Source organism: Tribolium madens, unplaced genomic scaffold (genome assembly GCF_015345945.1).
Source record: "Tribolium madens isolate multiple individuals breed KSU strain unplaced genomic scaffold, Tmad_KSU_1.1 Scaffold_20;HRSCAF=117;Tcas5.2_LG4, whole genome shotgun sequence".
NCBI lineage: Eukaryota > Metazoa > Arthropoda > Insecta > Coleoptera > Tenebrionidae > Tribolium > Tribolium madens.
This window is the reverse complement of record NW_025400985.1, coordinates 13,341,691-13,353,090: the sequence shown is the minus strand read 5'-3', so window position 1 is coordinate 13,353,090 and position 11,400 is coordinate 13,341,691. Positions and strand designations below refer to the sequence as shown.

Sequence of the window (11,400 nt, the reverse complement as noted above, 5' to 3'; positions counted from 1 at the left end):
GTTATTTAACTTTTAACAAACTTCTTAATTTATTAATCTTTACAAATGCAAAACACTAAAAAAATGCTAAAGCTTTAAATTCTGTACTTTCTTCTTTGCAGAAGTAAGAAAAAATTTACTTTAGCTCTCTTAGTTTTATTGTAATAAATTTTTAAATAGTGCATGTTTTCGTCAAAAAAAGTCTTATTTCTAAAACTAAGCGAAATCGACTAATAAAAGTTTAGCGTAAAAACATTGTTTGAAAGGCTACAACTAAGAATGCAAAGAAACATACGGTATTTAATTAAAAAAAAAAACACTAGTTGGTATCGTAACTTATTTTTGGGACATGTTGTTTAGTTGAAATTAATTTTAGGTGATGCACTAGATTAGTATCTATCAATGTCCTACACCTTTTTTTTTTAATTTCCTATTACAAGGTCACTAATGGACTTTTTCAACTTGCTGGGACACCCTGTATAATATTTTCTATTCTGTTTAGTTCTGGTAATTTACAGAAACTTATCATTTTTCTTTAAATTACCTAAAACTCCACAGGCTGTTATTTAAATTAATAATACAGAAAAAACATAAAGAAAATTTACTGTACATATTAATCTGACTGCAAATTATATCTTACTAAAGCGTGATAGCTCCATCGCATCACACTCATGTAAAACGTTCAATTAACCGTCTCTCTCATACAATGCGGGGAAAGGGGAACGGTGCAATTTTTATTAGACACTATAGCGAAATATATCAAACTTTAGACAATAAATGATGATGAAAAATGAAAATTCAATTCATCCTTTACTGCAACGGACGGGTGATTTTCGTTAATTCATATTATTTCGGCTAAAAATCCATAAAAATGAAAATTAAACAAAAAAAATGCACCAAGAGTGCCATGAATTTCAATCAATTTGACACTTCTGTCAGTTGTTGTCATTTCGCGTCAATGTGATGGTTCACACTCTTTAAGCAAATCAAAAGAAAACCTCGGTAATACGGTGATAAACGTTGTGTGTGATTTGAAAAAGGCAAAAGAGTGACGTAATTAGTATTTGTGCAAAGACCGGTGTTGTATTTTTGTAAAGTGCGAGTTCGAGTTGGTGCAACACACCAGAGGTGGGAATGCTCAAAAGGACGAATGGTCAGAGGTCCGAATGTAGGCATTGATCAGCCTGCTTAAAATGGAATTGCAAGCACTTGGAAAACAGTTTCTGGCCGTGTGATACACAAAACTTTTTCGGCCGACAACATTTTTCAATTAAAACMAATTTATTGTTAAATTTTCTCCGGCTAGGGAATTAATTTTTCTTCYATTGGYAGCACTYACTCCACGGTGTAATGATTTAAACTTAAAATAATTTTATGACATTTGTAAARTAATTAAGACTTTTGAGAAGAAAATGCAATTGCATTAGTTGAAAATGGATACACAAGATACGCYAGAGCATATTCAAWWTGTGGCAGAAGCTGCAATTCAAAATTTATTGKACCAATYGTTATTGGAAAGAATACGATTTGTTGAAGAAATGGGCTTCTGAAAATTTTCTTAAAATTCGATTCATTCTAATTCGACTTTTCGGTCAAAATGTCGTGTGCAGTGAAATGGTGTAGAAATACGACGAGATTTGGGCCCGAAGGAATCAGTTTTCACCGGTTAGTCATTCATCATGGTTTGAGGTTATGTTTAMATCGTTTTTGCAGACTTCCAAAAGGTGATTTGATGGCTGTGTGGAAAGCTGTTTTAGGCTTGAATCTTGGATGAAAAGTGGCAGTGGACAGAATTTGTAACAGAAAGAGAACTATAGAACAGACTTGACATTTCAGTGTCACTCAATGCTACCAATACAAAAACTTTCATTTAAAAACCCTGTTTTATTTTCTTGCCAAGACACGCAAATGGGTGTTTTCAAGACGATTTGGACGATTGGAAAATCACTAATTTTAGACGGAGGCCGAAAAAGGAAGTCAAATTTGAGATGACGGAAATAATGCATGAAATGTACGGTGAAAACGATGCAAAACCAGTGTCGAACATTTGCGGATCAGGTATTGTGAGTTCTACTCGGGGGCGAAGTCCCCGACAATTTCGAATCAGGTAGTGTGAGTACTATTCGGGGACGAAGCCCCCAACAATGTCGATATTTGCGAAGTAAATCTACTTGAGGAGCAAAGCCCCCACAGTTTTCAAATCAGATAGTACGAGTTCTACACGAGGAGCGAGCGGCTGTCCCAACGACTACTTCCACAAAACATTTGCAAATCCGGGAGGATTTGCCCGATATAGCTAGTTTGCATTTCTAAATTTAGAAGAATTATAATACATATAACAAACACACAGGGCGATTCAGATAAGATAATGAGCCTGACGATCTGGCGATGCAACCCAAAAAACAAATTTCATTTACGTCTTTGATCCAATTTGAATTAGGATTTGCAAGTTGAATCCAAGTTATCATCTTGTGTCACTCTGACATCAGTGCAGAGAACGATTATTAGTGCGATTCAGATCTCACGGAATGATAGAGAAATTATGGAAGTCTTTTCGGTGTAAACCCAATACAAAATGTATAAACGAATGAAACATTAAAGGTAGGTAGTAAACAATTTTTCTATATAAATCATAAATTGCTTGTCAAAGCAACATATGATAACTTGGATTGCAAACGCAAATCGTAATTAAAATTAGATCAAAACGTAAATGAAATTTGTTTTTTGGGTTGCATCGCCAGATCGTCAGGCTCATTATCTTATCTGAACCGCCCTGTATATTTTTTTTATGTTCATTACTATGTCGGGTTATAAACTAGAAAAGTGGTGTAAGCGACAGAACATTTAAAATAAATCACGAACAAGTTTTGTTTTGGCATTAATGACTATAAATACTTACAATTTAGTCTTGGAGAATGTTTAGCACCATGCAATTTTTTCCTTGTCAAAGGTGAAGGGTTTGAAGATCCTAAAATCGTAAATAAAAATAAGTGAATTGATATAAACACAACTAAATCACCAGTKGATTGTTCCCTTAATTGCTGTTGGTGATGTTGTGCTTTACTTAGAATTAATCGTAACTTTCGATCTTCTTCTGTTTCAAGAGCCTCACCAGTCAAAGGACACACACTTGCCAAATACTGAACAAGATCTTTCTGATCACCGACTCGAAAATGACGACCTCTGCCTTGCGAATACAACCATTCAGCCCTCAAACTGAAAACAAAATAAATACGTGTTAAAGAAATTTTCTGACGTTTACCTTTCAATAGCATCAACAACATAACCGTCAATTGTTTTAATGTTCAAACACCAATTGATAACAAATGGACGGTAATCAAAACCACTGGTTTAAGTTAAGAAATAATTATAAAAAATATGGTAAAAAAATAGCAAATGATATGGCAAAGGATACATGTTAGTGTTGCCAATGTTAACACATGGGTTATTAGCGATGGAAATGTTTTGAAGATTAACAAGATTAACTAGCTGAGAAATTTCATTTAAATCCTCAATGTTATTATTAGCTAAAGTCAGGGTTATTAGACTAGTAGGTAGAAAACGATCACTCTGTCTTAGATGATTAATTTTGTTATTGTGTAGCAAAAGCTCCTAAAATAAAACAGTCACCAATCACACAACAAAACACTAAATAACAATACCTTCAAATCTTTTAAGAAAGATAAGTCATTTATGTGAGTAATGTTATTCTCTGACAAATCTAAATGCTCTAAATTTGTGTTAGTATTGAGATGTTCAATGGTCTTTATACTATTTCCAGCTAAGCAAAGCCATTTCAAGTTAACCAACTCCTTTAGCCCCTCGATTGTGAGTATTCCGTTATGAGCGAGATTTAAAGTGTGTAGAGAATGGAGTCTGCATACTCCATACATACGTAACAGTTGGTTACGAACAGCTGACAGCTACAATGGGGCCTTCAAAAAAACGCTCTTATACGTACGACTTTACCTTCTGCAGCCGAAACAACGAGTCAATATTATCTAAACGTTGCAATTCGTTATCATCGAGAATTAATATTGTTATTACTTGAGATTCCTGAGGGGAGAATTTAGCGAGTTTTTTGAGCTTCTTGTTTGACAAATCTAAGACATCTGGTATTTCCTCTGAAATGTATAGTTAAGACGAGAAAAGCCACTTTGAAATTTCACTTACCCATTTATACTAGACTAATAAACATTGTCCAAAAAAGTGTTTTATTTGAAAAACATTTTGCTGAATATTATTGACAGGTTGATGATGTCGCTAAAGAAAGGACGCGGATCAACAGCTGACTAATAAAAATGTAGATTGTTTTAATCTTGTATTTTAGAATCGTTGTGCTTTTTTAAAGCTACTAAAGCCCACGAATTGATTAAAAATTGTAAATACACGCAAAGAAATGTATTGTATATAAACAATAACGATTAAGTACTACGATTAGTTATTTTTTTAATTGACAAATGACATGACGCATAATCGTTGCCAACATTGTGCTGGTGAAAATCAATTTTGCAGTTAAATTTATTTTAGAAATTGATTTAGTACTTGCTTAAAAATCAGCAAGTACTAAGTCCATTTGTTTAGTATCATGACGTTGTTTAAATTGTGTACGTGCTGTGTGTTTTAAAGTCATAATACAAATATTTGGATTTAGGGTGAGTTGGCAGTAGTGTCAGATAATAAATATGGAGTTATTTGCAAACGAAGAAAATGACTTGGTTTTTCTCAAATGATTGAACTTTATTGATAGAAACGGTTTAAAGTACGAATAGTGCAACGTATGTTTCGTTTCAGTGCAATAACAGTCGAAACATAAAGTGTATTATTGCTGACATTTGTTATTTGGTTGGCGAACGTAAAAAATCTCTTTGGATTCAAGCGAAATTTGGATTTTTAGGTGGGAATTTGGTCTTTGGTCTTAAAGTGGCATTGAATTAATCAAACTGGAGCGTTTACCGGAATATCTCCGCGATACCGTGGATTGGTTCATGGGGTGAGTAATAACCATCATTAACTAGATAAATCTGGAAATTCGCAGTTCAATTACTTAATCGGGGTGCAATTATGTTTTTACGGCCACAGTTTTAATTAAAAAACCCATAGATTGTTCTATCCGGTTCAGCGTTTATTTGGTTTCATGTTTTATGACGCTGAATCCTATTAGAGTTCAAGTTGAACGTATAAGTTATGCGAAGCCCCCATAATGTGGCTGGGTCGAATAGTCGGAAAAGCAAAGAGTGAAGACACTGTCCGTGTTTTGGCTTTAGATACCGAACAGACCATTACTTGTTTTTGCAGGTATTTGCGAGTTGATACACTTGTAGTGATTATTTTGTTTTTGTTTCAGAAAAGCAAGACGCAAGGAAAAAGAAGGAAATGAATCATCATCTTCTAGCGATTCCAAGCTTTATCTAGAGGCTACTGTTCTTGAAAGAAAACTTCCAGATATGGATATGAGACTGTTGGTCGATTTGCCTGCTGGGTTAGACTATAATGAATGGTTGGCATCACATAGTAAGTAGTTTAAAGAGTCGAGAAAGTTTTTATCATTTGACATTGAAAATTTAATTTGTATTGTGGTAAAAAAATTCTAGGCTGATAGGTACTCAAGTGGTGGGTCGTAGCCATGTGATGTAATCGAAAATGGAATTTTGATTATTATAATTTTTTAAATAATATATTACATACCGAGTACCAATTTCAGTTTTCTAAAGGGAATACCTGAGTATTTGATTATTTTCGATTCCTCGTTAAATTGGCTTTCAACAAGCTTACTATTTATTATTTCTCTCTAGTTTTTGTTTTTAGGCAATTGAAAAGAAAATAAAGTAAACTGTAGAAAGAATAGAACATTTTTATTCATTTTATCTAAGACAAGCAAACGACTGGTAACAAAAAACTTCTCAATAATTTTAATTAAAGAAGTTTTGAAACGTTTTTAAAAGGAATCATAGTATAATCAAAATCATAGTATAATCATAAGTAAAATCATAGCTCGGGGCGTTTTTTATAATTCAGTCTGTATTAAAAAACAAGTTGATTATGAATTTTTGATGTTTTGTTGTCCATTTTGTTTAAGTAAATGAAAAAAAGGTATTTGGTGCTTTGGACTGGTTAATAAACACGAGTAGCGTGTGCGAACCCAAATGCCCGAACACGCTACCCGTCCAAAGCAATTGATAGCCTGAAAAAGATACAGGGTGTTCGGTCCAAGACGCCGGCTCATAGCACCTAAACTTACTACTTTTTTCAAAAAGTAAATATTTAAGTAATAATATTCATTCTTGTCTTTCTTAATAAATGTATCAAATTTTTTTGGGACATCCTGTATTGCCGGAAATGCTACCAAATTTAGTTTTTCAAATAGTACAACTATGTTTTTTTCCTCGAAACAATAATAATTGGCATGAAAAATACTGTAATCCACTATTTATTACATTTTGCGTAACAATCAGAAAACATCTTAAATCTTAGAATTTTATAAGGAAATTGGTCGCGTAGCCTGATTTTTAATTTTAAAGGAAAGGTGTGAATAAAAAAATGCTTAGATGCTTAATTGTTGGTTTGACAAATCTAATTTGTCAGTTGATGAGCGAGTTCTCATATGAAAACTCTTGGATTTTCTTCGACTGATAACAGAACATTCAGATTTTTCTTTTCTTGTTCTTCACAAAAAACACAGGTTTTTTTATTTTTAAGAAGCGAACCTGTTCGTCTCAGTTGTTTTTCAATTCGACTAAATATCCAACGATTTGGGTGAACTTTATTTGGGTATTTTTCTCTATACTGTCTTTCAGCTTCCGCTCTATTTTTATTGCTCTTTAAAAACACTTCAAGCTGATCTACCAATTCGTCGTAATTATTATCATCCATTATTTAAAATCTCAATAAGATTTATTGACAAATTAGGCTTTGTCAAAATAACAATTAAACGGTATCCAAGCATATTGCTTTTTGTATGAATGACAAGTAATATCCGCCTACGTTGCAAAATTTGTCAATAAAATTCTAAAATTTAAATTGTTTTCTGAGTGCATTATGTAAAGTAAAATGTAATAAATAGTTGTTTACCGTATTTTTCATGCCAATTATTATTGTTTCGAACAAAAAAACATAGGTGTTCCATTTGAAAAACTAAATTTGATAGCATTTCCGGCTACACCGGATGTGCCAAAAAAATTTGATGCATTTACTAAGAAAAAGAGGAATGAATAGTATTATTTGAAAATTTAGTTCTTGAAAAAAAAAGTAAGTTTAGGTGTTATCGGCTGGGGCGACTTGTATCGAACACCCTGTATAAATAAAATCGAAACGTTGCCCGAAAATTGTGTTTATTAACCAGTCCAGAACACTAAACCAAATATTTTTTTTCCATATACTTAAAAATCAAGATTCATAAGACCAGTCTTAAAGCACGATTTCTACTTCAAAAAACTAGTGACGCAGCCACGAATTATTTTAAAAACTGAGTGCTTCGAGATCTTATGAAATGAGTTTTTTCATACTACTTTTTGTAATTTGCCCTGTAATTTTAAATGATTTATTCTCCTTTTGACTGTTAAGACGTCACGTCTTAATAATATGTCAAAACAAAAGTAAACTACAAAAAGTAAATTTCTAGAATCTTGTAAATTTAAGTTTATAAAGTCATGTCATTACAATGGTAAGTGTTGGTATAGAAAGCAAATTTTTATTAAAACAGAATAAATTGACAAAATAGTATATTAAAACACATTGCAGAAAGCACGAATCTGAAATTCCTCAACTCGCTGCTACGCGCACAAATGAGCCTTCTTCAACGAGTGTTTTATACTATTTTTTCTATTTTGTCGCTTTATATGATTTTATAAATTAAAAGACAAAAGTTTTAAATCTAGGGAATTTTATGACGGTTTGTGACATTTATGTGGAATAATTTTAGGCGGCTGTGAAAAATAAAAACAAAAAATTAATTTGAATTGTCAGTTTCTTATTTTCACATTTGAAAATGAATAGTGAAGAAAGTCCGTCACTAAAATTAAATTAACGCCAACGACTTATTAAAACACCCAAATGACGTCATTTGGGTGCTTTAATAGACTTGTTCTAAACGCAAAATAGAAAAAGGTATTTATCTAACTAATGCGTTTAAACCCACCATTCCTATTACAATTAATAATAGAAAGACAGTAAAATTATCCAGCTATACCGAAAAAATATATATTGATAGGCCAGAGATTTTATGCTTGTGGATACAGGGTGATTCTGAAATAGACCGACAAAAATTTTGCCGTGGTAGTAGCAAATGAGTACATGCTGGAAAAAAATAGTAAAAAACTCTTTGTTTAACCGTTTTCGAAATAAAATTTATTAAAGTTATGCTCGAAACTGACGTGTTTGTGAATAGGTAGTGGAAACCATGGTTAATTTGATAAATGTACTTGATCATTGCAACAATTCATAAACGCCGTAAGTGACAGGGATCAAGGGGGTTTTGCCCCTAAAAAAATAATAAAAATGTTGAAGGGGTACAGATCGTCTCCATTTATCCTTGGGAAGCTGTGATAAAATTTTATCGGTCTATTTGAGAATCACCCTGTATATTTTTTCACAAACATGTTTATTCAAGTAGGCATAATTAAAGTAATCGATTTWAAAAAAAAAATGTTTTCGTCATTTTGTAGATAGAATTTCTAAGATAAAGTTCATTTTTTTATTATTGGCTGGTGGGGGAAGTGTCAATCAAGAACACGACATGACCTACGTCTGTTTTTGACATTTGACAGCTTCTGACATTTTCGTACTAAAGTCAAAAACAGTCAAAACAACATTCCCCATTAAAAATGAAATTACAAAAAAAGACCTACTTGACGGCAAGAATACTTTTGACGTATGTACGTCACTAGTCCTGCGTTACTTTAATTGCATTTGTTAAAGTGAGATAAATAGCTTGACCGATCTTATACAAATACGTAGCGACAGAGCAACGAGGCTGCTGAAAAGAGATAGTCATAAGTACGTCTTTCGAATTTAATTAAAAAATGGGGTATACATAGAGTTTTTAAACGACATTGATATCTTTTCAAAGAACTTTATTATACACGTAAAATTTAACATTGGAAACGCCATAAGTGAAAATTTCTATAACCGATCTTTCAGATTTATGAAAAACATGGGGCGGGGCGAAAATTGGTGTCATTGCTGATAATTTTATTTATTTTTGTTTTCGGTAAAATGTTTGCGTAAACTTTATCTCTTACTATTAAGTACCATGCAAAAATTCAAACAATCAACCCCAATTTTCCCTACAAATTATTTTTTTAAATTTGTATCCTAGGTAGCAAAAAATAATTAAAATTAACAACGTAATTAACATAGGGTAGCACATACCAGGTGAATAAAAAGTATGGAACCAAACGATTTTTGCTTAAACTATTTATTTTTTGAAAAAACTAATTTATTAGTGATAAAGTACTATAAAAATGTGATGATTTAACAAGAATAAAAATTTTCGAAATTTGCTTTTGTTTTTGAGTTCTACAAAAAAAATTTTTTTTTAAATGGCAACCCACTATAAAATCATTTTTCTCATAAAAGCTATACTCTAAGGATTACAACTACCTGCTTTATATTTAATTTTTTTTTTTTTTAATTTTTTCACATAAATTGCAATTTTGACAAAAAAAAATCGCATAACTCAAAAACAAAACAAAATTTTGTTCTGAAAATACGATCAGATTTTTTATATTACTTTAATTTATATTAATTATTATTTTCTGGACACAAATGATTAAAAATAAAACCGCTTGGTTCCCTACTTTATATTCACCCTGTATTAAGTTAAAGATGCATTTAGACTTCTACAACCTACTTGATGCACATTAATATGAAAAAGAGTATAACTACTTTTATTTTGTAACCCACAATCATAACTAGTCAAATTGTAAAAAAATTTGATGAACAGCCGTGGGCTTAAGGTTACGTCATCAAAAATATCACATTAAATTAGAAAAAAGTTGAGATAGTATTGTAATATACTGCCTTTGTTGCAGCAATGGCTCTTTTTGATCACGTGAATTTAGTTTATGGTACAATTAGTGAATTTTGCACTCAGTCTGGTTGTCCAGATATGACTGGTCCTGGTCAAAGGTAAGTGTCAAAAGAACTATAATTTTTTTTTATACAAATTTGTTAAATTAAAGGACTTACTTGTGGTTCGACGAAAAAGGGAAGAAAACAAGAGTAGCTGCTCCACAATATATAGATTATGTAATGACATTTATTCAGAAAACTATAACAGATGAGAATATTTTTCCTACAAAATACGGTAAGGATATATCCTGCATATAATTATTCTACTCGCTACGCTCGTATCGTGTGTTCGCTAACTCGATATATATTTTAGCAAATGAATTTCCTTCATCGTTCGAGTCAATAGTGCGAAAAATCGTCCGTCTGTTGTTTCACGTYGTGGCGCATTTATATTCGGCTCATTTTAAAGAAGTGGTTATGTTAGGTTTGCATGCGCATTTAAATCTAACATTCGCACATATGACGGCGCTTCAGCATCGTTTCTCTTTAATCGAACCCAAAGAAACAGAAGTATTGAAAGATTTGGAAATTGCTCTTCGATTGACAGAAGACAGTAGTCAAGAATCAGCGAATAATAACGAGAGAGGGGGTGAAATGACATCGGAAAGCGACGTTAAAACACACTTAGATGATACAGCATGTAAGTTAACGATTATCCTATTTGCTTTGTTCGTTGATGTAATTTTTATTAGAAAAAAATGTTGATTTTTAGGTGGGGACAATAAATCGTAGTTTGCCATGATGGTGAATATAGAGCTTTCGAATATAATGTATGTGATGTAAGACGACGCCCCAACAAAAAAAAAACATACTTTGAACCACTTAGCTCATGTGATTATGACACAACAGTGACTTGGTTTTTATTTCAATAATTTTTCGTTTTCTAGCGCACATTTTATTTATTGTTTTATTTTTTATTTATATATAGTGTAAATACTTCCAGTAATGCGCAAGAAAGTTGATGATTTTGTCAAGTAGAAAAGAATTGAAGAAATCAATTATTTAAATTAATGAAAATAGGCTGTACTTAAAGAGGGAGCACTTATCTTTCTTGATTTTCTTTCACATTTCAAATAAATGTTATCGATTATGTCATAAAAATCGCATTAAATATGCACATTTCTTGCATCAATAATAAATTGTTTCTTGACACCTTTTTTCTTTTTGTTGTGATCTATCTATAAAGAGGCATTTCAATTATTTTCTGTACAGTGTTAAAATTGTTCCTGAAGCTGATGTATATAAAATGTATAATGAATTTTAGTTTGTTATTTATTAGATTCTGTAATGGCTATAGAAAATAGCATTTGTTGAAATTGATAAATAATAAATCACCTAATGTTACATAGT

General features: G+C 31.8%; 2 protein-coding genes across 8 annotated transcripts in view; one reads left to right on the top strand and one right to left on the bottom strand.

Annotated features, from left to right (window-relative positions):
• Window positions 1-4,314, bottom strand: part of LOC123004840 (centrosomal protein of 97 kDa) — a 12,921-nt gene extending 8,607 nt beyond the window's left edge. Inside the window, exons 1-7 of one of the 3 annotated variants that reach the window (XM_044398306.1) lie at window positions 4,153-4,314; window positions 3,949-4,091; window positions 3,642-3,902; window positions 3,395-3,591; window positions 3,242-3,325; window positions 2,999-3,195; window positions 2,879-2,947 (exon numbers count right to left, since the gene is read on the bottom strand). In XM_044398306.1, coding sequence (XP_044254241.1) covers window positions 2,879-2,947; window positions 2,999-3,195; window positions 3,242-3,325; window positions 3,395-3,591; window positions 3,642-3,902; window positions 3,949-4,091; window positions 4,153-4,156 — 955 coding nt within the window. In that variant the 5' untranslated portion in view covers window positions 4,157-4,314. Of the gene's footprint in view, window positions 1-2,878; window positions 2,948-2,998; window positions 3,196-3,241; window positions 3,326-3,394; window positions 3,592-3,641; window positions 3,903-3,948; window positions 4,104-4,152 lie in introns of all 3 variants that reach the window. The other 2 variants (XM_044398304.1, XM_044398305.1) reach the window with 2 other exon arrangements.
• A 125-nt stretch (window positions 4,315-4,439) lies between these two features.
• LOC123004841 (MOB kinase activator-like 2) lies at window positions 4,440-11,398 on the top strand. 5 transcript variants are annotated; one of them, XM_044398310.1, is made up of 8 exons: window positions 4,440-4,634; window positions 4,774-4,824; window positions 4,877-4,972; window positions 5,327-5,493; window positions 10,011-10,107; window positions 10,161-10,285; window positions 10,364-10,690; window positions 10,763-11,398. In XM_044398310.1, exons 3-8 carry the CDS (start codon window positions 4,968-4,970, stop codon window positions 10,780-10,782), a joined length of 741 nt encoding a protein of 246 aa, XP_044254245.1. In that variant the 5' UTR covers window positions 4,440-4,634; window positions 4,774-4,824; window positions 4,877-4,967; the 3' UTR covers window positions 10,783-11,398. The 5 variants fall into 5 exon arrangements, with proteins under 5 accessions (XP_044254245.1, XP_044254246.1, XP_044254244.1 ...); XM_044398311.1 differs by lacking the exon at window positions 4,774-4,824; XM_044398309.1 differs by lacking the exon at window positions 4,440-4,634 and having other exon boundaries at window positions 4,641-4,824.
• Window positions 11,399-11,400: the final 2 nt, after the last annotated feature.